Source organism: Zonotrichia leucophrys, chromosome 2 (genome assembly GCF_028769735.1).
Source record: "Zonotrichia leucophrys gambelii isolate GWCS_2022_RI chromosome 2, RI_Zleu_2.0, whole genome shotgun sequence".
NCBI classification, from domain to species: domain Eukaryota; kingdom Metazoa; phylum Chordata; class Aves; order Passeriformes; family Passerellidae; genus Zonotrichia; species Zonotrichia leucophrys.
Genome location: NC_088171.1, coordinates 70,627,414 through 70,655,040, shown reverse-complemented (window position 1 = coordinate 70,655,040; position 27,627 = coordinate 70,627,414). Strand labels below are relative to the sequence as shown.

Here is a 27,627-nt window from a genome sequence, read left to right as displayed (position 1 = left end):
AGGTTCTTTCCACAGAGCATCACTCAGAAACAGGATGAAGCATTGATTGAAGCTTTTGTTAGTCAAATGGAAAGAAATGTCTGCATTTGCCAAATGTTTTGCCTTTATACATTCAGAAACTTTAGTTTCTCATCTCTTCCAAGCCTCTGCACCAGTTTGTTTTAGGCTCAATCTCTTTTCCTGTGGGCTGAGTTTATTCCCATTGTCTGGCACTTGCTGCAGGTGAAGATGGTTTCACAGACAAATGTTGTACCTTTGCTGAGCCATATCAACTCCCAATGCCCTGGTAACTTCTGGCAGCTGAGTCCCAGCTTTCCATGCAAAGTCATGCCTGGCTCATGGCTGAGCTGGAGATAGCATGCATGCTGCATCTTGAGAACAGTGCAAGGCATTTTGAGCAGCTCTTTGCATAAAGGGAACCCTGTGAAGGTCAGACTCTCTGTGGAGGGAGGGAGCTGTGGCTGTGGTAGAAGCACTGGGGCCTCAGTGGGAGGCTGACAGGAGAGTTTTGGCTGGAGGCAACCCCTTCCCCAGAGGGCTCAAGACAAGTCTCAAAGGAGCACCAACAGCTCAGGGCAGGCTGTACAAGTGTCCTGCTGATAAAAGATCCTGAAGTTCAGCTTTGCACCACCTTTAACCTCTGGTGACACAGACTGGAGCTCCTCATTTAACCTCACCCTGCAGGCTGCAGCTTCAGGGCAGACAGGGCTGGGGAAGAGTGCCTGCTGTGCTGTGGCCATCTGTGGGCACTGGAGAGAGCCACCTAGCTGTGCACTCACTCCTTTTTCCAAAAGAGTGGAACTCTGGCAGCTTTCTCTGGACCTGAGCCATGCTGGTACCAGTGCAGGCGGAAAGGTAGAGACAGCCAGATCTGTGCCATGGGAGACATGAAGGACTTGTCTCCATACTGTGGCTCTGTATTTTCCCCTAAATAAATAATCTTTCTGGAACTCAGACCAGTGCTATTTGTCCAAAATGTTTGTTTGATACTGAAAGTGATGTGGGGTTTGTTGTTTTTTTGTTTTTAAGTATAATGATTCCAGAAAATTTTGTGTGATCCCACTGATATGTACACAACACCTTCACTATTCTCCTAAGATTCAGCAGAGGATTTTCTAATTGCCTGTTTTTTAGATGGCTTCCTCCTTGCAAGGACCAAGCTGAACTTGGTCCCAACTTGTTCTTAGCAGACTGGATTGAACGTAAATGATTCGTGGGAGAGGTATCAGACTGAAATGTTTCTAGTACAAAAGTAGAGAGTGACACATGTCTTGTCACTAAGCAGGAACATACAGACTTCTCTTCAGGGCTATTACTTAGTTTGGAATTTTAAATTGTGGATCCTGCCTCAATCTGTGACTCCTGGAAAACTTATTAGAAGTTAAAAGTGTATTTCAAACTGTTAGTGTTTCCATATGTAGTTGTCTCCATAGCTGCTAATGAGCCTTTTTCATGTATGAAGGCATTTAATTAATAGTGATTTTATTTTTAGAAACCTGTTGTTTGGAACCCCCTTGCCACAGCTCTGGTTACCACAGATGGTTATATGCAGGTTTAGTTTCTGTCACCAGGTCTCTATCATTAATGTATGTTGTTAAGAGGAAAGAGTTGATGCAGGTGTATGCATCAAGTCAGTGTGGAGAAGGAAAATTCTAATCCATACCTGTCTAATTTCAATACCATAAATTGAAATAAGGGTCCTTTCTGAGGAATGTACATATGTTTTGAGCACGGGTCCTTTTTGCAGACCCTCTGTGCCTTTGCTCCTGCTGTGCACACAGACTCATCTGTGCAAGGCTGATTAAAACTTTCAGGATTTAGAAAATGTCTATTATGTTCAACAACCAGCTATGGGACAATCTCAGGGCAGACAGATGCTTCACAGTGTGGTCTAGCTAGGCCAGCTGCACTAAATTTTTTATTTCTTTTGTGCTCCCACTCAGCAGCCACTTCATGATGGATTCCATTTCTAGACCCATCAGTGAGTTTTGCCTCGATCTCTACAAAAAGCTCAACAGAAATGCAGAGGATACAAATATTGTCTTCTCTCCTATGAGCATCTCTGTTGCCCTGGCCCTGATCCATCTTGGTGCAAGAAACAACACTGCTGCTCAGATAGAGAAAGTGAGTATGGATGAACGACGGTGAGGTGCTTCCATACTGCTCCCTGTTCCCTCAAAAGAGATGCTGGGCATCCCAGCACGGCACACGTGTGAGTGTCTCACAGGAAACCTGCACCAGGGCAGGCACAGGCGCTGCCTTCACAGCTGGGCTTGGAGCACTGCGATCCCTGCCCTCTGCTGGTGTGAGTCGCACCCTGTCCCCTGCAAGGGCTGGCTGAGGGGAGGTGATACAGCACAGTGCGGTGCTCTGGCTCTCCCCAAGCCTGAGGCAGAATGTCAGGCTTTATTTCAGAATTAGGGGCAGGCATTTCCTCTTGTGGTTGCTACGAGAATCCTGAGAGTGGGAGTCTGGGTGGGCAGTGGGGGGAGCTGCAGACACCTGAAGGAAGGGATTACATGGGTGGCTGAAAGCATTAGCTCACCTGTCCCTTAGGATGTTCAAGAGTCAAAATGTCTCACCCCACAGACACCCAGGTGGGCAAGGAGGAGGTGAAGAAGACCACCCCTCCAGTCACTGTGACTTTACTTCCTGCCGTGCTAGTTCTGATTTCTACAATCTTTTATTTTCTGTTTTTATTCTCTCTTTCTTCTTCTCTACCATGAGTCGTAGAAGACCAATAATCCTAAGGCAGAGCTTCTCATGAGGGTGTGGTGGGTTCACCTTTGCTGTGGCTGCCAGGTGTCCACCCAGACACTCTGAGTCTCTTGTCTTTGCACAGAGACCACTCCTACAGCCCCCTGGCTACCATAGCCCTGCCACATCACTACTTTAGACAGGGATTCCTGCTAATTTTAGGAAAGCAATGGGAATTGCTCAATATCAATATCCTCTAAAAAATGAGAGCAAGTCTATGTATCATTCAACATTATTATAATAAAAAAACTGCTGAAAATTTTTCAGCTATGTATTTGCACAGTAGAAACAAGGACTGGTTTCCATTAAGAGCACTGTGGCTTTGATCTATTTCTTAAGCTGATGCTAATGTTAAGAACAATTGCAAGAAGCCAGTTTTGGTGGTTTTAAAGAAAATTAATTTTTGTCTCTTTACTTGGGGCAAATTTTTGTTTTGAAATTTAAGATGACTGCAGCAATGAAAACACAAATCAAATATAGCAATGAAAACACAAATCAAATATAAACATTTTGAGGTAGTGAAGAGTAACATTTTGAGGGATTAAGTGCAAGTTCTTCTTGGGTTGTTAATATAGAAAAGTGAGTCTGAACATGAATGTGTGAACAAGTTTGAGTCTGTCATTTCAGCTGATGAGTGAAGCTGCTAAAACATCTTTCATGAATCTACACCACTTGTCCAATAGGGACAGCAAAGCTTTTAAACAAGGAATATGGATTTATCCCAGTTACAACTGACATAACTTGACATCTTCACCTGCAGGTGCTCCATGTCAGGAAAGCTGCAGGAAGAATGAGTCCTGGATCTGATCACGAGAGTGCAGCCCCAGAAATGGAGCCAGAAGGAAGACTGGAGAGTCAGTCTTCCTTCTCAGAGGTGTGTCCTGGGGTGGGGAGCCCTGCCTTCACTGCGTGGGTAAAACACGAGGGTTTGCCACTGGAGGGAGTCAAGATCCCATGCTCAGAGTCTGCCTAATCCTCTAGGAAGTGACTGATACAAGGTTTTATTTTATTAAGTGCCAGTAAGTCAATACCAAAGCCTTCAGTGATCTCATCTGTAGGAGGATCAGGCTACAAAGCTTGGACTAGCTGGATTTAAATTCAGTACAGCAGGAATTAGCCTTATAGTGTTATCTAATTAAGATGCAAATTAGCAACCAAAGCCGTACAGAGGAATCATTTTAATTGTTGTGTTTGTGTTACTCCCAGTGTAACAAGGAGGGAGACCTTAACCATAAAGGGTTCCAGGAGCTGCTTTTGCAACTACAAAACCTTGGTGAAAAGTACGTTTTAACCTTGGCCAACAATCTCTTTATGCAACAAGGATTTGAGCTCCAGCAGGTAAGTCACCTGCTAATTGCTGTGGCCATGACCTCAAGCTTCCCTGGAACTGTGAGCCTCACTGTTCCCCCTCTTGTGTGTGTTTTGGAGCACATGATGTGCTACATGGAGCTATAGCTCTTGAGGCTGTCAACTTTCCATACTTTTATTAAAAGAACACAAAAAGTAAAAAAAACCCAAACAGAAACAAACCACCCTGTGGATATCAAAGGCTATAGAGCAAAAATAAAGCAGGAATCTGATAAATTTTGGCCCATTTTTCAGATGTGTGCACTCAGCCAGAGGAGAACCTACAGCCAAAACCAGCCTATTCCATCTGTCTGTAACCTGCCTATTCCAGGTCTTGCAAGTGGGACAGCTGAGGCAGCAGTAAGCTTGGGGAGGGTTTATCTCCAAGAAGGTTGTACAGATTCATGCACAGGACTGTTCTGCTGAGCTTCTTGCTCCTTTCCTACTGCATGACTGAGTGGTCTTGAGATTACTTGGTATGGCTAACTTGTTCGTCACATCTTTGCTTTTCTGTTAATTGTTTTGATACTTAAGCACCAAACAACTCATCTTGTTTTTTTCTGTTTCTTTAATTTTTTTATCCAAACGTCAGTTATACGGTTCTCCATGACAAGACTCATTCTTCTGATTTTCTTTGTACTTATTTACATTTTTGACCTATGCATTAGAATCTTTTTTTCAAAGATCTTCTGAATAGACTTTAGATACTTAATGTTTCCAAAATGAAAATTTGCCTTACAGATTCAACAGGTCCCTCACCATTTCTAAAATACTATCAAGAGATTGATTTCTTTCAAAAGGCAGTAAGTGCTTAATAGATTTGACCAATTAATAATCTTTATTTTGCTTTATAGCAATATCTAACGTGTAGCAAGGAACTGTATGGAGCAGTGCTGCAAACAGTGGACTTTCATGGTGCTGTTGAAGCTACCAGAAGAAAAATTAATGCTTGGGTTGAAAGTGAAACACAAGGTAAAGCAAAGCAAAACTATAGCCATTCTATCCCTGCCTTGCTATATAGGTTCAACAAATGAAATTCCAGAATAGGATGCTCACATTTCTGTGTGTTCACTCTTATGCTATTTAAGAGTAGTTTGTCTTCCCATCTGTTCTTGAAATATTAGACTAAGTTACTGGCTAAATTATTTATGACTTAAAGATATGCTTGCTGTCAAATATTTTTTATTCCCACCCTTAGGCCTGGCCTGATAATTCCAGTAATAACTATAAGTCTTGACCAGACAAACTGCTTCTGCAAACAACCATAAATGCAGATTCAGAACACCAGGGGAAAATCTGGTGACCCCCATCCTCCCTGGCTGGCTACAGGGCAGAGGAATCTACCATTTGTTTGCCTACATTGTGTTTGTTCTTTGAATAAATTGAGAACTGTGTTTCTAACTTTTTCCAAAACTAAGTTCACAGACCAATAATAGAGTCTCAGTCCAGAGTCTTAACCACAGCTAACAAATACTTCTGTGTGTCGAAATTCCCTTTAGGTAAAATCAAGGAACTCTTTGCACCTGGCGTGATTGATGGACATGCATTGCTGGTGCTTGTGAATGTAATCTACTTTAAAGCATCCTGGGAACACAAGTTTGAGGAAGAAAAAACAGTTCAGAGGGATTTTAAACTGAATCAGGTACCCCTGCATTCTGTAAATCTTAACATTACTCACCTTAGATAGTGTGAGCATTGCAGCAAGCATAACAATGTTCAGGGCTGAGCTGCCCTGTGTGTAAGCTGTGGGAGTGTTGGGAACTTAACTTGCCTCCCCTGTTGGGCAGAGGTGTTGGTAGGAGCTGTATTGCCTAACTGACTGTGTAATTTTCTTTTTAATAGAATAGAAAGAAACCCGTGCAGATGATGTATCAGAAAGGCAAATTTAAACTGGGCTATATTGAGGAGGTGGGTGCTCAGATCCTTGAACTTCCTTATGCTCAGAAGTCACTGAGCATGATCATCCTGCTGCCAGGGGATGTGGCTGATGGATCTGTCAGTGGGCTGGAGCAGGTAAGGCAGTACACATCACAAACCAGGGTTGGATGTCAGTTGTCTGGGTAAAGATCTCGATTTTTCAAAGCTTCTCACCTATTTTAATCTCCTTTTCCTCCCCATCTTATAGATTGAAAGCACAATCACCTATGAAAATTTAATGCTGTGGGCCTCCTCAGAGACCATGTTTGAGACAACAGTGGAGGTTTACCTGCCCCGATTCAAGCTGGAAGGCACCTTTAACCTCAACCAGGTTTTACAGGAGATGGGGATGACTGACATTTTCACTGAATCAAAAGTTGACCTTTCTGCAATGACGTTTGCAAAGTCTCTGGTGCTGTCAAACGTTGTCCACAAGGCCTATGTGGAAGTCAATGAGGAAGGCACGGTGGCGGCAGCTGGCACAGGAGCTTCCATTGCCAGGAGGTCTCTGCCTCTCACAGAGACGTTCATGGCTAATCACCCTTTCCTATTCTTTATTAGACACAATCCTACCAATACTATCACTTTCTTTGGCAAACTCTGTTCACCTTAAAATCAGGGCCGTTTTCTAACACTGTGAAGAGTACCTGGATGAAAAGCAGAAATTGTATTTTTCTCCCAAATGCTTTCTTAATCCTGTGATGGCTTGCTTGTACTTCAAAATCACTGCAGCCAGTTTTGTTTAGAACCTATGAATCAAATGGTCTGTCACTAGGCTCCTTGAATTGTAAATATTGATCTGAATCCAGAATATGAGTAAATTTTACCTTAAGCTTGCTGGATATGGATAACACTTTGTTTCCTTGATGTGCACATGGGCTCATGGTGACAATAGGGTTGAGGTGGGAAGGGACCCCTGGAGGTCATCTGGTCCACCTCCCCTGCACGAGCAGGGCCATCTACAGCTGGTCTGCCCAAGACCAAGTCCAGATTCTTTTTGGATATCTCCAAAGATGGAGACTCCACCACTTGTCTGGACAACCTCTCCTAAGTCTCTATTAAGTTCTCAAATTGAGAATTTTGTATGCATGGTGTCTGCAGGAACAGGGTACAAACCCATGTATTTCTAAAGATGGTTAATTAATTCATAGTATAGAAGGCTGTCTTTTATATGGGGATGAATCAAACTGTTTATCCTAAGGTTTCAAAGAACAGGAAGAAAATGGCCCAAAACATCCCACTGAAGTTACCAATGTGGAACACTGTAGCAATGAACTTCCAAGAAATCTGTTTTCCTTTTCCCATGTTGTTGACTGGTGAATTTGGAAGTTCTGAGATGCAAATCTGAGAGTCAGAGCTCTCTCCATGCTTTGAAGAATGAGGAAAGGTTTTTTAAAGTGCAATATAAATAATGGAAATTACAGTTAAACATTATCTGGGAATGCTTGTGGTAAAAAAATTAAACTTCTTTCCAGCTGATAGGGAGACATCACTGATAACTTCCTGGTTTAACATAAGTGATGTCTTCCTCAGAGGGAAATTAATATTTGTAATGTGCTTTTGAAATTTATATATAATGGAGAATCAGTGAAGAACATGTTTAATGCACAGAATTATATATGGCTTCAGAAAGAAGACGACACTACAAAATGATATGTCTCTCCTAAATTGAATATAGCCTGGCTTTCAAGATGTACATCCAAAAAGCCATCTGAAAGAAAAATTCCCTCAACCAAAATTTGTAGGCATTTTGTTTTCTCCTTCTGTAAATTTTCTAGCAGTTAGCATTTTCCTCTGCTTGCTCTGATCTATTTTGATGTGAGCAATTGGATACTTTGCCCATGTTGAAATTCAGGAGCAAGGTAAGATGAGGTGTAAATTCCTGGAAAAGATCTAGTGAACGGATTCAAAGCAGACCTTGAGAAAGCTGTTCAAATAGGGCTCCTGAAAAACACCATTACAATGACTTTTTTTTCCCTGATTTTTAAATTCAAAATAGTACTTAACTTCTGTAGTGGAGAAATTCATGTGGCTCAGGAGGTGAAGGGCCTGAGTATCCCATATCCTTGCTGGAATTCAGGCCTGCAGCTCTCAAGAGAATGCACCAAGTGCTCTCAGGCACTAGGCTTTAGCATAGGCTGCAGGGCAAAACTGCCCACCTTCGTTTCGAAGTCCTTACATGAAGGAGTGCAGCTTAAAGGCACAAGAAGAGAATTGCAGGACTGGTAATTTTGAAGTTCAATAACTGCATTATAGATGAGTTCTGGTTTCCAGGGTCTGGTGCCATTCCTGTTTTAGTGCAGTAACAGAGGAAAAAAATTATCTGTATGTGGGTGTCTATCCTAACTAGAATGCAATGGAAGAATTTTTGTCTATATTTTTCTGATAGCATGAATTTTTCTTCACTTTCTTAATATCTGCCTAGAAAAGAACATAGTGAACGAAGTAGGTCAGCTGTGAGCTTCCTCTCAGCTCTTCAGAGAGTGCTGCTGTGCAGCTTTTTCATCTGAATCCTCAGGCATGAAATTAGATATTCTTAGTTATGGGATGGCAAGCCACAGCTTTTGTGTAAGAGCACTGCCACCTACACATCTCCAAGATTATTTTGCAATCCTCCCTCACTTGAGTGCTGCAGTTTGGAAACAGAGTCCAGCTTTTCAACACACTTACTGACAGTTTTAAACATGCTGGAAAAGCAGCCCCAAAGGACCTCTCTCACCAATCCTGATGGATGCTTTATTTTCTTGTGCAATGCCTCACGAGGCAGGTAGCTTTTAGCACAGCCCAAGTTACAGCCTGCAACCTCAGAGCACCAGCTGCTGCTCTGCCTCCACTCACACCCTGACAGCTCCTTTTCCAAGAGACCCCCACTGCAGCCCACTCTGCTGCCTCTCACTTCTCTCCCCTGCAATCTGCCAGCATGAAGCTCTCTCAAAAGTGGGCCAGCAATGACCAGTCCTGCCTTCTCCACAGCCCTCAGCTTGCCCAGTGAGGAATTGTCTCACTAAATTGTAATGGGATGACCACTGTGGTCAAAGGCTTTCTCAAACTAGAGTTTCATAACAGGAAAAGACCCCTCAGCCATATTTTCAGATTATATTCATGTAATCATTGCATGTTATCTAGAGGGGACTTAGCTGCATTTTGCCCAATGGGTTCAGCTGCTGGTCTTCTGTGAGAAATGTGATATTCTGCCCAGAACAGTGCTGAGCACAGTGCCTGCTGGCCTAAAATAGAGGCATTGCTCAGCCCACAGACACCAGAAGGAAACAGTGTGGAAAAACTGAATGCTGCTCATGATGCAGAGCAGCCACCAGGGTTGAAGGATGAGTGACTTGGCAGCTTGGAGCTCATGAGTGGTGATGAATATGAAGGATCCTGAAAGTCATGCCCAGGGGGCTTTGGTGTATCTGTTGTACCCCAGACAGGAGCAACTCCACCCTGCTGCCTTATTTGCTTGTTGGTTTGCTTGGTGCAAACCTTCCAGAGATGCAGACTGACAATGACTGTGGAGCTCAAAAAAAGTTTCAGGAGGCCAACATACATTTCAAGCCATAACCATTGATGCCTCAAGCTCCCCACACTGTTCTGCTGAAACATGTGGGCTAGGCCTAGGGTACAGAAATCAGATCCATAGCTGGAGTATAGCAGCAAACATCCAGAACTGAGAACCTCAGCTATGCTCCCATACCAGTGTCTAACTTCCTGTGGTGTTGTGAGAAAAATCCACATCCAGTATGATGTACTTTAGTGAACCACAGTGTCTGAAGCTTGGTCAGTGCTTCTAAACCATGTAGCAGTTCTGGCAAAAAACCCAGGATATTGACTGCATGACTGTGTTTACACAGAGTATAGCCTTTAGAAAAAAGTGGAATGGAGGAGATTAAAGTGCCTGTGGAGCTAGCTGGAGCAGATAGGGGAAGAGTTTTCTTTGTGGAAGTAAATGAAGAAGGAACTGAGGCAGCTGCTGCTACAGGGGTGACCAAAAGAATGCTTTGCCTCCATAATTCCTTATATGTTCAGCTGTATTTCATCTGTTCTTCATGTTGATCTTACACAATCCAAGCAAGAACGTTCTCTCCTTTGCCGATGTTGTTCCCCCTAAGGGTAGAGCAGGTTCTGCTTCTTTCTGCACAAAGAGAGCACAATACTGTGGTAGAAAGGAGTGAGGCATAAATAACATGTTGCTATTGAGTTCCACTGATATTTCCTGGTATCTATATTCTTGAACCCAAGAAAAAACACCACAATGCTTCAGCAAGACAACTGGAAAAATTATAATGGGCCTTTCCTGTTTAGAGCTCTTCTCAAACCAGTGAACACACTCAATGGAGCTTATTTAATTCTTATTTCACTCTTAGCCACAAAAACTCCCATTGTAGTGGGGTTGTCTAAAGAGTTGGATGATGTGCTGTGTAAATCAGAGGTCCAGCATGATGCCTTCCCCCCTCAGCCACACAACAAGGTTGATGCTGGAGCCACACTCCAGGAGGTGTCACAGGCCTGTGTCCCCAACCACCAGGTCCCTAGCTAGAGACAGCTCAGTGCTGAATCCCCTGCTTTCCTGCCACATGTCTCCAGTAATCCCATCTCCAGTGCCTAAACACCACCATGAGGGGAGGCTCTTGGCTGCCCTGAAGGCAGTGAAACCCACAGGTCATGTTTATGTCCTGAGCGAGTGTCCACACAGATGTTGGGCATGGAGATATGTAAAGATTTGTCCCACACTCTTTTCCTCGGATATTCTTCCCAGGCCCTCCCTTTGGAAGCAGTAAAGTGTGGCAGCAATAAAAATATTCAAAGTATTTAATTAGTATGGCTTTTTGAACCTTGATTTGAAGGTTGCCTTAGGCACTCAATGCTTTTGAACATCTGCCATGTCTTGTCTCTTGCCTGTTGCATTTCATCCCTGAACTACAGGCACAGTAGGTGTAATTTACCACCACCAAGAAAGTGAATGTCTTTCACCTTCATTTCTCTGACCTGTCATTCTGAAAATAACAATGAATGCAAAAGGTAGGGTTTATTTGGTATCGCTATGAAATTTTCTAAGAAAATTCTTCTCCAGGGCTCTGGTGTTTGACATGTGCCTGAAAAACCATGGTCCCTGGAGACCATGAGGTGTTTGGCCTTGGAGGAAGATTGTTCTCAGTCTATAATTTCTCACCCTGCCAGTTCTAAGACCCTCTGCCTGATGAGTGGGAGACAATCTTACTGGACAATACAGACGCGTCTGCTGAAGGGAAAGTATTTCTCCATCCAGAATTCCATAATGGATGAAAGCCCCTCTAAAGTACCATAATAATTTCAGAATATATTAATGCAATTGTCTCATGTCTGCTCTGGGGTGCACTGAATGTGACTGGGATGGAGCTGACTGTGCTCATAGCAGCCTATGTGGTGGTCTTTTGGGATTTCTGGCTAAAACAGTGTTGACATATTTTGGACACTGCTGAACTGTACTGCAAAAGCAATTCTGGTCTAATTCTGGACTAATTCTACCTACACTTTTTTTTTTTTTTTGCAATTATACAAAATGTGTTTATAAGCTATTAAAACATCAGTAGTGGAGTTAGGATAGATTTACACTCATGTCTGAGAACAGAATTCAGTTCCAGTTCTCTAGCTGAGCAGGAAGCAAAAAGGGCCATCTTGAAGTCTCAGTTTAGAAATGAATAGAAAGTTTTGTTTCTCCACATAGCACAAAAGCAGACAAAGGGAGAATATATTTATGGGTACATCCTGTTTCTGGCTTACAAATACAGGAGGAAAAAGTTAACCACATCTTAAATATACAGTAAACTTCAGCTCTGTGCATGAAGATGTGGGAAGCTTTCCCAAATCTCAAATGAGAAAGCTTGCTGGCAGGGTCAGAGCTTTGAAGTCACCTCACAGGCATTTGATGGTGTTCCAGATCCTGTTTACCTCCCATGGCTTACTAGTAATGTTTATTTTGTACAAAAAAAAAAAAAAAAGAGATTTAGGGAAAGGGCCAAATGGCACTTTCCCCCAGCAGCAACACTGTCTGTGTGTGCTTCTGTACCAGGAGATCTCTGTTCCTCTGGCACACAGAGTTGCAAGGGAAGTGTTGTGCCATGATTTTTCACCCGCCCTTCATGTCCCTTCATCAGCATGCTGTAGTTAAATACCTGCCTTCATCTGGAACAATGTGAGGCTCTTCTGTGTGTGAATTTCACTCAGGTGTCCCAGGCCAAACACCAAAGCTATTGAACATCATGTTCTGTCAAGACATTCTTGTTTGCATCCAGTGGTTACTCAAGAACAGGGACTACTTTACATGTTCTGCATGAAGTAGTGGTTCTTGGAAGCATAATGCATTTAAGTCATTAATATCTGTGCAGTAAAAGCGCCTTGCCTTAGGAAAGATGTTGGTAAGTGATGCTGGTCACAGGTTCCCCATTAGATTATACACAAATGTTTACAACCAGCCAGGATACAAGTGTCTGGGAATCACAAGGTGATGGGTCTGGGGTACAGGCAGGTCAGAAGAGAAAAGGGCTGTGAAATTTTATCCAGGATAATATGAGAGCAAAAACTTTATAAATGGTAAAAATCAGTGGAACTGAGGGAAAGCAGAAATGTGAAGAGATATAGAGAACTTATTTTCAGGACAGTTCAGTAGTCCTTGGTTACCCCGGGCAGGTAGGATTTTGAATTGCAGAATGAAGAAATAATATATTGTACGAATTCCATGGTAGCATGTGGAAAACATAGCATTTATACATCTGTATTATTCTGTGGCCTGAAGAGGAACCTTTTTCCATGGAAACAAATTGTCTTTTCACACCTCAATTGGAGCTGAGTCACTTCACGTTGACTGAAAATTTGACTCTGTTTTCAAATTATTCATCTGCCTGTACTTCACAGTGCTTGGCAGCTTAGGAAGGGTATTTTCAAATCTCATTTTGTTTTCAAAACTCAGTTACTAAAAAAAATATGTGCACAATACTGGCAAACAAGCTCAATTTCCGGACCTATGATACATCTGACTTTACGAGCTGTAAGGATTGGCAAGAATTTCTGCACTAACATTTATGCAAATAATATATGGGACTACCTAGCCACAGCATAATTTGACTAGCTATGGAAATCACACCACAAGGATTGTCACAGGAATGAGGAAGAACAATTATTTTTAACATCCAGACTGATGGCCAAAAGCAATACCTTTCTCCTCAGAATGGTGAAAATTATGCAATATGCTACAGGGCTGAGCAGCCCTGAAGGGTGTTTCAGGTTTCCAAGTCCATAATTTGGTAAAGTAGTTCTGTAGCTAACAATACCCACAGGTTTTGGGTAGTGTGATTAGTGTAATGTTAAGCTCCTGGTTATGAGTACAACTACAATAATTACATTTTATGACCAGGGAGACACTCCCAAATACTACGTCTTGTAGAAAGGATAAATTGACTAATAAAGTATTTGAACAACTTAGCTAGTAGCACATATCAAAATTTAAATATAACTGAATGCAACTGTTTTAATTTACACTCAGGACCACTTAGGACAAAGTTGAGTTAAAACTTCAGGAATAAGGAAGAACAGAAATGCAACAGAGATTTGAAAACATTTTGTCCAGAAGCTTCAAAAACAGATTCAACAAACACCTATCAACTGTAATCTAGATCTTTCATCCCACCTTAGGGCAGCAGATGCACCAGGAATCTCAAAGATCCTTCCAGCCATAGTCCTGTCATTTTTAACCAAAGTTAACAACAACAGCTTCATTGCATGAAAATACCTGCTATCTTTTTCACTGTCTAAGCCTCTTTTTGAAAATGCAAAGGAAATGTCTTACTTTCTACTGCATCCCACAAGGATGAATGACAAGAAAAAGTATGCACTGAGGCAGAGCAAAGAGAGGAATACTTACAGACATTCTGTATCACACAGCTTTAAAAAATGCTGCACTTGCTATTAAAGAAACTTGGCTTATAAAATGACTTAAATTGCCACAAAGAAATTATATCCAGAAATGCTATAAATGAGATCACTCATAAAGCCTGAATCAGCATTATAAAACATCATGCAGAAATATTTATCTGTGTAGTCATAGCACCTTACACTATGGAAGTCTGTTAAGGAGATGGATGCACACATCCCTGCCTACAAATGTAATTTCCTGTTAGTCAAAGCTCGTGAACAAGTGAGAAAGGGCGTGAGCAGAGAGGGTGCAACAGGCAGAACTGGCTGTATTGCTAGAGCTATATTTGGATGCTGATAAGTGAAACAAAGATGAAGACTATTTTGTGTCACGTCTAAGTTTCCCTGAGGAGTAAATGGGGTTTATTGCAATTGTGGAAAAGCTTCTGGTGCACAGAGAAGTTCAGCTGGAAAAATAACAGTGCTGGACTCAGCTTTTCCCTGGCAAGTTGAATGACCAGCATGAGGTGACTCAGGTCTCTGCAAAGTTCACACTCATCAATTCTTGCACCTTGTTGCCAGTAAATTCAGTAGTGGAGAGTCAGCAGACAGCAATGCTATTTATAAGCTGACACCTGGTTTTCAATAGTTCTTGACTCATACAACCTGACGATCACAGAAATGAATATCAGAATCTGCTCATGTGGTGGTTCCCAAATGAGCTGAGACCATCAGCAACATCTGAAGCATCTCCAACTTCCTCAACTTCAAGAGATATGTTGTCTGCCATGCTAAAGTTTCTGTGGATCACCACAGATACTTTATCACTCTAATTGCTCTGATATACTGTATAATACTTGTTATTTGTTGTAGCAGATGTCTGACAAACAGGGAGGGGGGCCCTCGTGGCCAGTGAAAATCAAAGGAGTCCTTGTTTTGTTCTTGCTATTCAGCAACTCCACTTTACTCACAGGCAACCTCAGACAAATCGGGTACTCTGTAATTACCACCTGAGCAGGGTGGTAGCAGAAGGTGCATTTTGTAAGATGAAAGGGGCAAGAAAAGCCTTTGCTGTCAAACTTGAGATCATCCTCTGGTTCCTCGACAAGAATCTGCTTCCCTGCTACGTCCTGCAGACACTGACAGCAAGGGAAGCATATGGCTGCAAACAGTGAGGAAAAAGCCAAGGGAGGACTGGAGACATCCAAGCTTCTTACATTCTCTTGAAGCAAAGAATAATCACATGGAATATGCTGGTGGTCTGTTCTGCTTACAGAGTGAGTCATTGCTTCTTGCTGTGATGTTGTGTTCTGCTGATTGACATCACAAGCTGGATCTTTGTTCCTTGCTTTGGCCTCCCTATGCTTATCTCATCCATGTAATCACCTTTGTGGTTTAAAAATCATGCAGAGAAGTCTTCATTCCCTTGGTCCTGGCTCCAGGGCCATCACAAATATTAAAAAAATGTGGCGGGAAAGTGAAGTAAAATGTCACTTTCAGCCAAAATAACTGCAAACAGATAAATGGTGTTGGGCAAAACTTATCCCTAAGGATGCAGTGCTATTTGCAGTCTTATGTAAATGTATGGAATTTTAGGTGTAGAAAGCAGGTCAGTCTGCAATCCATTCCTCTGTGCCTTAAAGCAACTTTACTATGACAAACATCAGACCACTAGCTAAAAGGGCAGAAATTTGCATTCTTGACAGAGTAGTTTAACTATCTGAAACAAATTCTGTCAGTGCCTTTGTACTTGCAGTGCTTTTACATCTTCATCTTCCTTTCCACATGATGCATCTCAGCAATTACTTCTCTGTAACCTTTGGAAAAAGTCCTCCTGCTATTTATCCTTTTCTTTTAGCAAGGTTTTCAATAGAAAGGAATAAAGAGAGTCTCGTGGTTCTGAGACTACTGTGACCATCTTCAATCCTCATAGCTTTTCTCTGGCCTGCAATGAACCTCTGCATTATTCAAAGAGCAAGAAGGGAGTCATAGGTCTGGAAAATGCAGTGCAAGTCCTAGTCCAGCCCTCTGTTCAACAGCAGGATGAGATATAGCTTTGCCTTTCCCAGCAAGCATTTGCATAGTGATTCTCCTCAAAACCTACAATTCAGGAAATCCTTCAATCTGCTTGAACAAAAGTTCTTGGAATTCTCAGACATTCCCATTAAAAACTATCTCTGCCTAAGCCACACTCTAACCTTCACTAAACTAACCTAGAAGAGAACAAAATAGCAAAGCAGGAGACTAGAACAACAGCAGAGAGTGTTCCTTTCTGGGAATGAAGGCCTCTCTAACTCCATTGTCTGTAATTTGTCCACTAACAAAAAATTATTTGTGTGAAATAAATATCCACCAAACGGAAAAACAGGGGCATAGTTAACCTTCAGATTAATTCAAAATGAATTAAGAACAGAACCACCTACAAAACCAGAGAAACAACAAACAATGTTGAAGAAACCTGGAGAAACCTGTTCACCTCAGGGAGTTAAAAGTATTAGAAAACTAAGCAGGGGCTAAGAGAGTAGTGAATCACTCTGTGAGCATATTAGATAACTTGAGCTTTTTTTTAACAGATTCCTACACAGAAGAATGCATTTTAAGGGTACTTGTAGCTTTCAGCACATACCCCTGTGCCTAAAGGCCATGAATTATTGTGCTTCAAGATTGTAATTTTCCATTCACTGCATTAATTTGGATTAAAAATCCCAGTGTTCCTGAAAGACAAATACTTGGTTGTGTCTTGCTGTTCAAAAACCATCTCTTTTCTGTTCTGGGAGACACCTGGATGCTACACTAACTTAGAATGGTTACATCTTGTAGCTCCTACCTGTATACTTATCCCCTCATATTCCGCAACAGTTTTCCTCCAACTGTGACTAGTGCCCAAAATAAGACTGCAGAGAACAGCCCATCACTACAAGAAGACAAACACCATCTGCCCAGTTCTGCTCTGCAGTTCCCTGTCGGTGGTGGTGGTGAGTGTTGGGGAATCCATTCAGAGCAGGTAGCTCGGGATGCACCTGCAGGCTGGGCTCTGGGTGGGAGCCCAGGCAAGGGGCTGTGAAATGCCCACCCAGTGCAGAACAAAGGGCCCTGGGAGGTGTGGCTTGGCCAGGGAACTGGACACTCAGAGATGCAGCAGGAGCCAAGGAGGACCTTGGACTTTCCCACATTTAGCTGGTGAGGGTATAAAGGGTGTCCTTTTATCCAAGGTGTCCTTTCTTTGGGGTCCCTCCTTGGAGGCACCAGCTCAAGCTGCTATTTTTTTATTGCACCATGATTAAATTATTTCAAGGATTGAGATGTCAGAGGCTCTGTGGTGGTAAGGAAACCTGGTGTGACTGCGGGTGTGGGGGATGCAGCTGTGAAGTGGCCTTGATCCCAGCTTGGCTGGTGCAGATGTAACTGCTGGAGGGCTCCTGGATGGTCAAACAGGGCTCAGCACTGAGGAACAGGCTCAGCAGGTGAGTTTTTAGGTGACTGTGTGGAGAGCAGCCAGAAACCAGGAAAGCAAGCCAGATGCTTCTTTGGGAAATTTTCTTGTCCCAGTGTTAAGCGAGTTAAACCAGACTGCATGGCTTTCATTGCTTCAGGCAAAATCTCTTTTTCTCAGGGCTTGAATGAACAGTGTGTTTTTAATTTCTATTTCCTCCCAAGAAATAGCTATGGGAAAATTCAAACTGAAAGGGAATTAAATCCCATGAGTACTTTATGACTGATAGGAAACTGCCTTCAAAGTTTCCTAAATACCAGAGAAGCCCAGTATCTGGTTGGATTGATGTGTAAATACATCATAGTAGTGATAACTAAGTCCTTGTTACAAAACAATGTTGTTAGTACTCATATGAATACTTGCCCACCCACATATATCAGCCTGAATGTGAAGAAAGATAATTCCTCAGGAAAATAACACCAGAAATATACTACTTCTTATTAGCAGGTTGCTCTGTCCCCGCTGCCTACGCCTTGCTGAAGCAATATAAGACAATGATCAGGTGTCCTCAGAGACACTGACAAAAATGAGGAGTAATGGGAAGTTCTGGGCTAAGCTTAAGATATGGTTTAGACCAGGACTAAATCAGTGGGCTGGTTATAGCAGTATAATTGTTTCTGCTACAAAACCTGTGTTGCATTCATTGGTGCCACTTCTGACATCAAAACACGACAAAATTCTCAGAATTTTTTTTTTACAGGTGAAAAACCACTCTGAAATTGCCTTTGTTTTTAGGAGGTTGCTTTCTTTTTTTATTACTACTTAGATTTTTTTTTTTTTTTTTTTTACATCTTAGTAGGCATTTAAAACTGTGACTTCTTTCTGAACTCCTAGGGATATAGAAAAATTCGAGATTCCACAACAGATCCCCCAATTATACGAACTGGTTGCAACAGACAGGAATGTGATTCATCATGAGTGAAATTTATTCTGCCACTGGGAGTGGCAATGGTTTTATATCCCATTGCTCCAGAAGCTCCGTCAAGAAGCTCGAGTGTCCAGTTGACACCATCAGTACCAAGGAGAAGGTAAGTATCTCCATGATCTTTAATTCTAAATGACAGAACTAGGATCTAAGGATCAAGATGTGCTTAAGTAACATACCTCCTTTGCACATATATATGGCATGTGATATATTTTGGGGAAGTGACAATGTTTTGGATTACATTAAAATGTATGGGCTGTGTAATGAATCTGTGCTTAACTTTTGCAATGGTACTTCTGAACGTCTGCTTTCCAAGTGTGCTTCTAAAGAAGATTAAAATCATTTGCCACTTCTTCTGCATGACACTTATAGGAGCATAGTCTTTCTATAGTGCTCTATCTTTCAAATGTTTATATGGATAATTTAATTCTTCTTGTGTAATAGGGGAAATATGCTTACTACATGTGTGTAGGAAATTATTCAGACTCAGAATCCAATCAAATGGGACTTAGAAGAGTGGAACTTCTAAAATACTGAACTTATGATCAGATGTTTCTACAACACTTCACTCGATGCAGGCACTATGTCTGTAAGTCTTTAATGAGAAAGAAACTCTGTTCTAGGTCTAAGATATGAAGAGTTTTGCAGGACATTCAAGATGATCTGCTTGTAATAATTGTGATTGTAACTGAAGGGTATCTGGGAAAAAGAGTTCAAGCCGCAGGAAAAAGAGTTTAAGCTTCAGATAAAAAAATATGTCTGGAATTTTCTACTAATGCACAATGTGTTTCAGTTCAAAATCTTACTGAGTGAGCCTGTCTGTAGTTCCATTTTCTGTCAAACATTTGTTAAGCAACCAGCCTTAGAAGGACATGTATGTGAGGCACAGCTGAGTAATACACATAAAGTTTTTAAAGAGAAACAAGAGTCAGATATGATCAAGGGTGTAATTAATAAGTGCTATGCCTAGGGGACTCAAGGCACAAAGATCAGGATATAAACTGAGCTGGAATTTTGGTTAGGACAAAGTTTGGGCTAAGCGGCAAAACCATAGCTATTACTTAAGCTGTAGAAGCAGCTCAGCTCAGAATACTGTTTCTGTAAATGTGTTTCTTCTGCTATTCAGGGTGCTGATTTTCAGATTCACTGGGAAATCCCAAAAGAAATGAACAAGGAATTTCCACAAAGTACTGAATAATTGAGCCAAACTATTGCAAAAAACCTTACCAGGGCATCTAAACATAGCAGGTGTAAAGATGAGAAACCTAAATTATTTTTACCCTTGTTTCAGGTGATCACAGTGCCACAATGTGCTCTCTCAGTGCAGCCAATGCCAAGTTCTGTCTTGACTTTTTCAGAGAGCTGAAAAAAAGAAAAAGAAATGAAAACATCTTTTTCTCCCCACTAAGTCTGTCAGCTGCCTTTGGAATGGTTGTCCTTGGAGCCAGGGGCAGCACACTCGAGCAGATTGAGAAGGTAGGGCTTTGCTCTGAAAAGGGAATGCTGGTAGAGGATGATTGTACCATCTGATACAGTTCCTAAACATCCAAACGGCTGATGCACACAGAAAGCCCTTTTAAAAATACATTATGCAGTTCCTAATACCAAATTTCTTCAGACTACACATTATTACTGAATTGACTGTTCAATGAATGCATCAGTGTTAAAGAAAGCATTTTGGATCAATGAATGCATCAGTGTTAAAGAAAGCATTTTGGAGGTATCCCTGCACTCTCAGAGCTCAGAAGAGTTCCCTACCTTTAATGTGGTTTCTTGCCTTCTCTGGACACCCAAAGCCTCCTTGCTCACATAGAAAGATTTCAAAGATTTCATGCACTCACGATCTCCTAAAACTATTTGTTCACTTGCAAGGATTTTATGGTAAAGAGCAAAGGGCCTTTCCACAGCGCCTGAGTCTGGCTGTGTTTTGGGATAGGCTTGCAACACTGCTTTAGCTTTGAAGTACCTTCACTCATATGCATTCACCCAACATTTACATTGCAGGTCTTTCATTTCAGAGAAGTTTTGAGCAGTACGAGACAGGAAAACAGATACCCTTCTGAGCAGGTAAGACACAATTGCAGCTCTGAGCTGAACCAACAGGAACCAGTTTGTCAGCCCTTTTCCTTGAAGACAATCACTTAATCAGAAAGCACAGCAGGGCTGATCAACCTCTCCATCTAGATTTGCTGACCTGCTTATTACTGTTCCTTTATTAGTTATTTAAGGGGCCTTGTGACATCACGCAATTCAACAGCTGAGCCTTCTCATTCTGGGTTTCTAACCAAAACAGCAGTGCCAATCTAAAATGTGATAAATGCTTCAATTGCCACCTGCAAAGTTTTGCCTAGAGAGCATGCCAAAGGCACCTTGGAACTTGCTTCTCCCAGTTTCTAAGCCAGCAGCCCTTTCCTTATTGTGCGCAGAGACATCACTGTAGGGTACGGCGTGGTTTGGAGGTGAGGAGCCAGAAGGGGACCTGTTTTGTCATTCTGTACGTGAGGCACAGGGGGAAGAGGAGGTGGTGTCCTGGTGCATTTATTCCAGTGCCTGAGTCAGCTGGGTGGAGTAGGGTTTCTCATGGAGAGAGGCTGCAATTCACCCTCAGGTCCAACTTTGCATAGGAAAGCTCAAGCCTACCACGAAACATCTGTTTTCCTGTTTGAAGTGTGAAGAAGATGAAGGAGTCCATTCCCAGTTCCAGGCTCTGTTGGCTGAAGTCAGTGAACCTGGACCAGGCTGTTGTCTCACCATTGCCAACAGGCTCTTTGGAGAAATTACTTATCCATTCTTTCAGGTAAGGGACTGTGGTCTCCCTTGTAACAGCTCCTGGGAGTGAGGAACTCAGCAGAATGTTTTCCATCATGAAGCACAAAGGGACATGTGCCTTTTTTACCAATTTCTTTCTTGCTGATCTACTACATGGAACTATCCTGAAGCCATTAAATTATCTATCTTATAAAAATGATCACATTGCAAAAAACTTCTGCAATTTGTACTTTCCAGCAATACTTGGATTCCACAAAGAAATTCTATCGAGCAGAACTGGAACCAGTAAATTTTAAATACACGGAAGAAGAAGTCAGAGACAAAATTAACTTCTGGGTTGAAAATGAAACAAAAGGTAAAAAAAAAATGTGCAGGTTTTTTTGTTTGCAATTGAACCACCTATGAATTTTTTCCAAAGATAGCAAGATTTTTATATATTAAACATCTGCATTATTTTTTTCTTTTCAATAGAAAATAAGTGTAGTGATTGGAACAAAAATGCCTTGAGTTCTTTGGTTCCAAAGCTGTACATAAATATTTGTCATTTGTCTGACAGCATTATACCACTTGTCAATTTAAAAGAAATAACTATTAATAGTCAAAGTCAGCTGATTGCCAGAACAAAGTAATAATTAATCTTAATTAATTATTTTTAAAGGTAAAATCAAAGACCTATTTGCTGCTGGTTTTATTGATCCCTCTACTGTACTTGTCCTGGTCAATGCTATATATTTTAAAGGAAAGTGGGCTGTAGAATTTAAGAAAGAAGACACTAAGGAAGCATATTTCCACCTGAACAAGGTACAGAGTGGGGAGGAACTGAAGCTGCTGGGGGATGGAGGTCAGATGTCTGTCTGCTGTAATAACAGATGGGGGCTTTTCTCCTCTCTTTTATCCCAAGACAAAACAGTGGTCTTAAGTGAGAACAATAGAAGACTGTATTTCTCTCTGTTTTCCTAACAAAATATGTAAAGTTTGTACCAATTCACATCAGAAGTTCTTGTGCAGCTGAGATCCTTGTTGGAGCAATTCCACTGAGCGCATGCACTAACTTTGTTGGGGATTTTGCAGCTAAGGGTGCTATTTCAAAAATAGTCTGCTCTTGAGATTGAAAGTGATGATTCTGCTTCTCTGCTACTATTTATGAATGGAACAGTGTGTGCTTTCAGGGAAAAAAGTATTAAAGACAAATTATCTCAGGGGAATGTATACATTATTCATAACAAATTTAATTTATGGTTGCATAAGATGTATCAGTTTCCTCATCTGACACAGCAGAAAAAAGAAAGATGTAATGAGGAAGTTGTGAGTAAAGTAATTTGGCACCATTAGAAAGGGAAATGTAGTTGTTATGCTTCTAAAATGGATAACTTCATTGGGACTACAGTTGAGAGGAACATATCAATGCTACAAGTATATTAAACCCATGACCAGTTTAAATAATGCTTTTGAGCTGAACTCTAAGCTCAGGGCTGAAACCAATTAAAACCAGGGTGATAATTTCCGTATTTTCCATTCAATATGTTTCATTTGTTCCAGAACGAGAGAAGGAAAGTGCAGATGATGTTTCAAGAAGGATATTTTAACATGGCCATCATAGAGGAACTGAAAACAAAAGTCCTAGAGCTCCAGTACTTCAATAATGAACTGAGCATGTTCATTCTTCTTCCTGAAGATGACTGTGAGGACTTCACTGGCCTAGAACAGGTAACACTTCATTTTCTCTCTAGTGACACGTATAGAGAGCAATGCTTTAGCATTGCTCCAGTATGGTCAAAAGACAAGTGGGAAAAACTGAACTTCCTTTCCTTGCATTGATTATGGTGCCACTCATTTCTCCCAATACCACCCTCCAGCTTGAATGTGCCCTCACCTATGAAAAACTGGCAGAATGGACCAGCTTGTCTACGATGCAACCACTGAGAGTGAAGGTGTACCTGCCCCAGTTCAAGATGGAGGAAAGTTATGTTCTCAACAACACTCTCCAGGAGATGGGAGTAATGAATGTTTTTGACTGGGGAAAAGCTGATTTGTCGGGAATCTCTATGAAAGGTGGCTTGGTTGTGTCCAAGGCCATCCAGAAGACAATTGTGGAAGTCAATGAAGAGGGCACTGAGGCAGGCTGTTCCACGGGGCTCCTTGTAATGCCTCTGTGCTGCCCAGAAACTTGTGAGTTCAGAGCTGACCGTCCATTCCTCTTCTTCATCAGACACAACCAAACCAACACCATTCTCTTCTTTGGAAGATATTCCTCTCCTTAAGTGGAGGTTATATTGAAAATTAGATCATTCTTCCCACTTATATCCCAACTGGCAAGCAATAAGGATAAAAGACAAAACAAAAGACATTTTTCTAGACTTTATCCTAAAGTCTGGTTTGCTGTAAATAAAAAGACTATCTGAGAAGACTCAAATTAAAGATAAAACCCTAAACCCCATGAATCTTAGGCGTATTTTACTTTTAGGAGGCCTCATGAAAATGACATCTACCTTAAAATACATGATGAGGTATTTGCGAAGAAAATTTTACTTTGAGCTTTTCCTAATGCAGGAGGGATCCAGCAAACCCATGAGTTTAGTGCCCTGAAGATAAGTGATGCCTTCTCTCACATGAAGTAGACAGGAGGATAGGGATCTGCATTAAAAGCATAACCTCAGGCACTTGGTCTCTTTTAGCCTTACCTACCTAAGGTCTCAAGGAAAACACCACTTTATAGGGGAGCATCACGATGTTCCCCAGAGGCCTCCTATTAAATACTGACTGGAGGCAGTGTTTCAAATTGGAGCTCTTAGGGTTTATTCTGAGAGAGCAGAGAAGACAGAGGATTTTCTGGTGTAATTTTGCTTGCTTTCAAGAAGGGCAGACTAATTTTTTGGTGAAAAACCCTGTATATGTGACCAAGTTTTCCAACTTCCTCATAACCTCCCATGTAACAAAACCAGGCTTTCAGAAGAATGGAACAATTTTCTGACAAGGCCTGCTCTGTGATGCAGAAATTAGACACTTAATTCCCACATTAAACTTTGAGTAGTGATCAGCCATTCTCACTTTTAAGAGCCAGATCTGTTTGGGCCTCAGGTAGCATGAGTTTCTTGTTCCAGCTATTTTGTTAATCATTAACATAAAAAAAATTAAAACCTGTAGTGATGGTTTTTAAATGCATAGTCTGTGTTTATTGTTTATTATTTATTATTATTACTACCATTTATCATGATAAACCCACTGCAAATGCAATAGTAAATGTTGTAGTCTGCAGTATTAAGTAAACAGAGGAAGAGTCTAATATAGTAAGTAAAAATAATGGTAATCCTTTCCAAAAATGTAAATTATGTAAATAACACTGAAGTCTACCTCCCACTTTTAAATATTCCCTATGCCGAGTTTTAGGCACTGGACAATTCAACATTAGGGTACATAAACTCTGAACCTTCTCCCTCTTTTACATGACCACTATTAGTTGCCTGACTTGTGGGTGAGCAGTTCTCTGGGAAGCAAATCAAGATGAAAATTTCTGCTAAAGCTAATTTTCTTGCTTATGATCTACTTCCCTAAACCACCTCCTGGATGTTGTGGAGTTGGTGGTGGGAAGGAATAGCACAGGATCACAAGAAGGGAGCAGCCTGCCTAGTCTGGCAGAAGGTAATGTCCAAAATCCACAGATACATGAAGAATATTTGCTTTTATGGGAAAAATATTCCAGCCTTTGATGACTCACTTCTCCTTCCCCCGTTACTCACTGATGGGAAGAAGGTAAACACTGGGAGCATATTGGTACCATTGTAGAACTGATGATTCAAAGGGCTCTTCCAAATGCTGAGATATGCAGGAAAAATTACAGTAAATTACAGTACTCAACACAAATTGAACTGCTGAATAAAGCAGACCCATTATAGTGTGGAGATACCTCATGTGGCTGCAATTGCAGTATGAAATACAGCCTGAAATAGTAAAATTACCTGTAGAGACACAGTTTTCATACCAATTAGCTGGTAAGAGAACACAAAACACAGGCTGTTAGTTCTTTGATAAATAAAGTATTCAAAAAACAGCTATATGTGTTTTTCAACATCTGCCATTGGAATTCTGTGTATATCTGGTTTGTCTCAAATTAAAATTACTTAGGTTAAAAGAAAAAAAGGGAAATGAACAGTATTAAAATGCATTAGCTTGCACAATCAGGCCTATCAATTTTGAGATAAAATGTAAAAGAAAAAGCATTAAAGTGATAAAGGCAAGTGCTTTAACATATTATCCCAAAGAGCACAAGTCTTACAACAGGAATTTTGTGTGTGACCAAAGGAGAAGGTGTGGCTGAAACACTTAGTTTACTATAGCAGAAGTAACTTCATATTGTAATAATAAAAAAACCCCCAAAACTTGCTTCAGGGATATCTAGGTAATTCAGAGCCTGCAACAAAATACAGTATAAATTATAATTTAAAAATCCATTCTCTTCTCCTTATGCAATCTTTTTTCCTTATTGCCATTTTAATCTACAAGACATGAAAAAATATGTGGTGAAAAAACACCAGAAGCTGGAAAGTAGCTTCCTGCTGCTAGTAGTGGCACCACCTCCTACTGCGAAGGGCAGTGCTCCCACAAAATAATGGATGTTTACTTAAAATAGAAGGTAAACCCTCCACTCTGGCAGCAAATGCTTCTCCTGTGGGAAACTGTAGTGTGTAAAAGTTCGATGCCAAGCAATAGAGCTCACAGAGCAGAGAAAAGCAGGAAACTCCAAATGGTGCCTGGAGCAGACATAGCCCTGAAGGGCATTCCACTGCCTCCTCCCCAGGGAGGACATGCTCTATGCCAAATGTTGAACCACACCAGCACACATGACAGCCTGCAAAAGTGTAGACTGGCAAAAAGCAAAGCAAAAGATGTCGAATAGTATTTCCATGAGGATCCATGGAAACGCAACACACATTTGTCCCACAACAGAAAGATCTGTGGCTTCCCACAGTCTGATTACTGAGTAACTCCTTACATATTCACATTTCCACTGAACTTTATTCTCTCTGATGGCTGCAGTTCTCCTCAGTTTTCTCTGAAACTGTGCTTTCCTTTAAACAGTTTCTTAGTACCTATGTATAATATAATTTTTTATTATATCTTCAAAAGCTTTGCAATAGATAGGCAAGAAGGGCAAAGGAAGATTTTTGGATTGTCACTGAAAAAGCCCAAGAGGGCACCTTTGAGTCACATTCTACCTTCTCCCTCACCTTCCCCACTCCTCCCCTGTCACCATGAAGAAGACTAATTTTATTTTCCTCAAAATATAACTGGTAGTAGGTTTTGTAGTCGGAAGTCCTGGTTCCTTATGGTCTCAGTCAGAGGGACTCAGGCACAGTACAGTGCACCCAGTATGTGTCATACAGACAGAGAGGTCATCCGAAAGCACAAGCAAACATTACCCTCAAACACTGTTTAGTACTTCCTGAACAACTAGAAGAAATTACATGTGAAAATAAGAGCATAGAAATGTTGGAAAGAGCTGCTTTCCCAGCTCCTTGGTTTCCTTGTTTATGCCAGCAGCAGAGGAAAGCTCCTTCTTATCTTTAGATTTTCCCATCCTCATTGCTGCTATAATATCTTCATTCTGAATGGGGAAACTGAAAACCACTCCAATTATCAGGCTCTGCACATACATCCCTGCATTTCAGCAAGGCAAAGAACACTGTTAAGGGGAGAGCAGCTCCCTTTCCTTTTTACAGAGGGTGCACTTACTGCTGTATGCTTTGTGACTTAACACATACAAATTTGGATTCCTATTATCCAACCCTATGGCCCTTGCAGATGCCAAATTTGTTTCTTTACTGCTCATCAAGCCTATTATATAATAAAGAGTAATAGCTTGTTACAATTGAATTATATTTTATATTGTGCATTATGGTTGTCTAATAGACCATGAATGTTCCTGCTGACAGATTCTGTAGTTTATTCACCTGCCATAGTTACAAGGTATGGAAGATCTATGGGAATGGCCTGTGCAAGCACCATGGGCCTTGCTGCCATGACCTGCACAGAATGAAAATGAAAAGCTGACTCTTAGTCATTCTTTAAATATGACTGGCTGGTTTAAATAAATTTCTGAATACCTGAATACTCTGGGGTCAGGCTTACAACCCAGGAAATATGTAATTTCTGACCATTCCTCAAATCTTTTCCTCTTCCATGCCCATCTTCAGGCTCTTAAGTCATCTCATCATTGTTGCTCTAAATGTTTTCATCAAAATGAAGTTTTAGCAAAATGCAAATGCAAATGTGCTTTCTCCTCAGAGCCTTTCTCCCCTCTTCCTGCACACCTATGCTGTAGACCCTCATAGTGTGGCCTCAGGTAAAATACTGTAGGCTCACCTAGGCAGAGAAATGGATGTGGCTCTGCTTTTAACAAGTACAAGCCATGCACCACACCAGTCTGCACTCAGGAATATATTTCTGCATTTTCTCAGACCAAAACGCCTTTCAGTCTTGAAAATGAAACAAAAAGTTTTGAGTTTGTTCTAACTTGGAAAAAAAATCCATTTCAGAC

The 27,627-nt window shown here is 41.2% G+C and overlaps 2 protein-coding genes across 4 annotated transcripts; both read left to right on the top strand.

The window, feature by feature from the left end:
- Nucleotides 1–270: 270 nt before the first annotated feature.
- LOC135444159 (serpin B11-like) lies at nucleotides 271–6,863 on the top strand. 3 transcript variants are annotated; one of them, XM_064705403.1, is made up of 8 exons: nucleotides 271–429; nucleotides 1,947–2,124; nucleotides 3,518–3,631; nucleotides 3,964–4,095; nucleotides 4,959–5,076; nucleotides 5,604–5,746; nucleotides 5,947–6,117; nucleotides 6,230–6,863. In XM_064705403.1, exons 2-8 carry the CDS (start codon nucleotides 1,954–1,956, stop codon nucleotides 6,632–6,634), a joined length of 1,254 nt encoding a protein of 417 aa, XP_064561473.1. In that variant the 5' UTR covers nucleotides 271–429; nucleotides 1,947–1,953; the 3' UTR covers nucleotides 6,635–6,863. The 3 variants fall into 3 exon arrangements, with proteins under 3 accessions (XP_064561473.1, XP_064561472.1, XP_064561471.1); XM_064705402.1 differs by having other exon boundaries at nucleotides 291–429; nucleotides 1,944–2,124; nucleotides 6,230–6,862; XM_064705401.1 differs by lacking the exon at nucleotides 271–429 and adding an exon at nucleotides 449–855 and having other exon boundaries at nucleotides 1,944–2,124; nucleotides 6,230–6,862.
- A 12,768-nt stretch (nucleotides 6,864–19,631) lies between these two features.
- On the top strand, nucleotides 19,632–23,353 carry LOC135444161 (serpin B4-like). The gene is made up of 7 exons (XM_064705407.1): nucleotides 19,632–19,799; nucleotides 20,328–20,390; nucleotides 20,932–21,120; nucleotides 21,330–21,447; nucleotides 21,751–21,893; nucleotides 22,632–22,799; nucleotides 22,949–23,353. Exons 1-7 carry the CDS (start codon nucleotides 19,632–19,634, stop codon nucleotides 23,351–23,353), a joined length of 1,254 nt encoding a protein of 417 aa, XP_064561477.1.
- The last annotated feature ends 4,274 nt before the right edge of the window (nucleotides 23,354–27,627 follow it).

Excerpts from the sequence above, each read along its gene's own strand:
- LOC135444159 (XM_064705401.1), top strand. The coding sequence starts at position 830 with ATGCTGGTACCAGTGCAGGCGGAAAG. Across the intron at positions 856-1,943 it reads GTACCAGTGCAGGCGGAAAG|CAGCCACTTCATGATGGATT; the intron begins GTAGAGACAGCC and ends GCTCCCACTCAG. Across the intron at positions 2,125-3,517 it reads CTGCTGCTCAGATAGAGAAA|GTGCTCCATGTCAGGAAAGC; the intron begins GTGAGTATGGAT and ends CTTCACCTGCAG.
- LOC135444161 (XM_064705407.1), top strand. The coding sequence starts at position 19,632 with ATGTGCTCTCTCAGTGCAGCCAATGCCAAGTTCTGTCTTGACTTTTTC. Across the intron at positions 20,391-20,931 it reads ACAGATACCCTTCTGAGCAG|GTCCAACTTTGCATAGGAAA; the intron begins GTAAGACACAAT and ends ATTCACCCTCAG. Across the intron at positions 21,121-21,329 it reads TTACTTATCCATTCTTTCAG|CAATACTTGGATTCCACAAA; the intron begins GTAAGGGACTGT and ends TGTACTTTCCAG.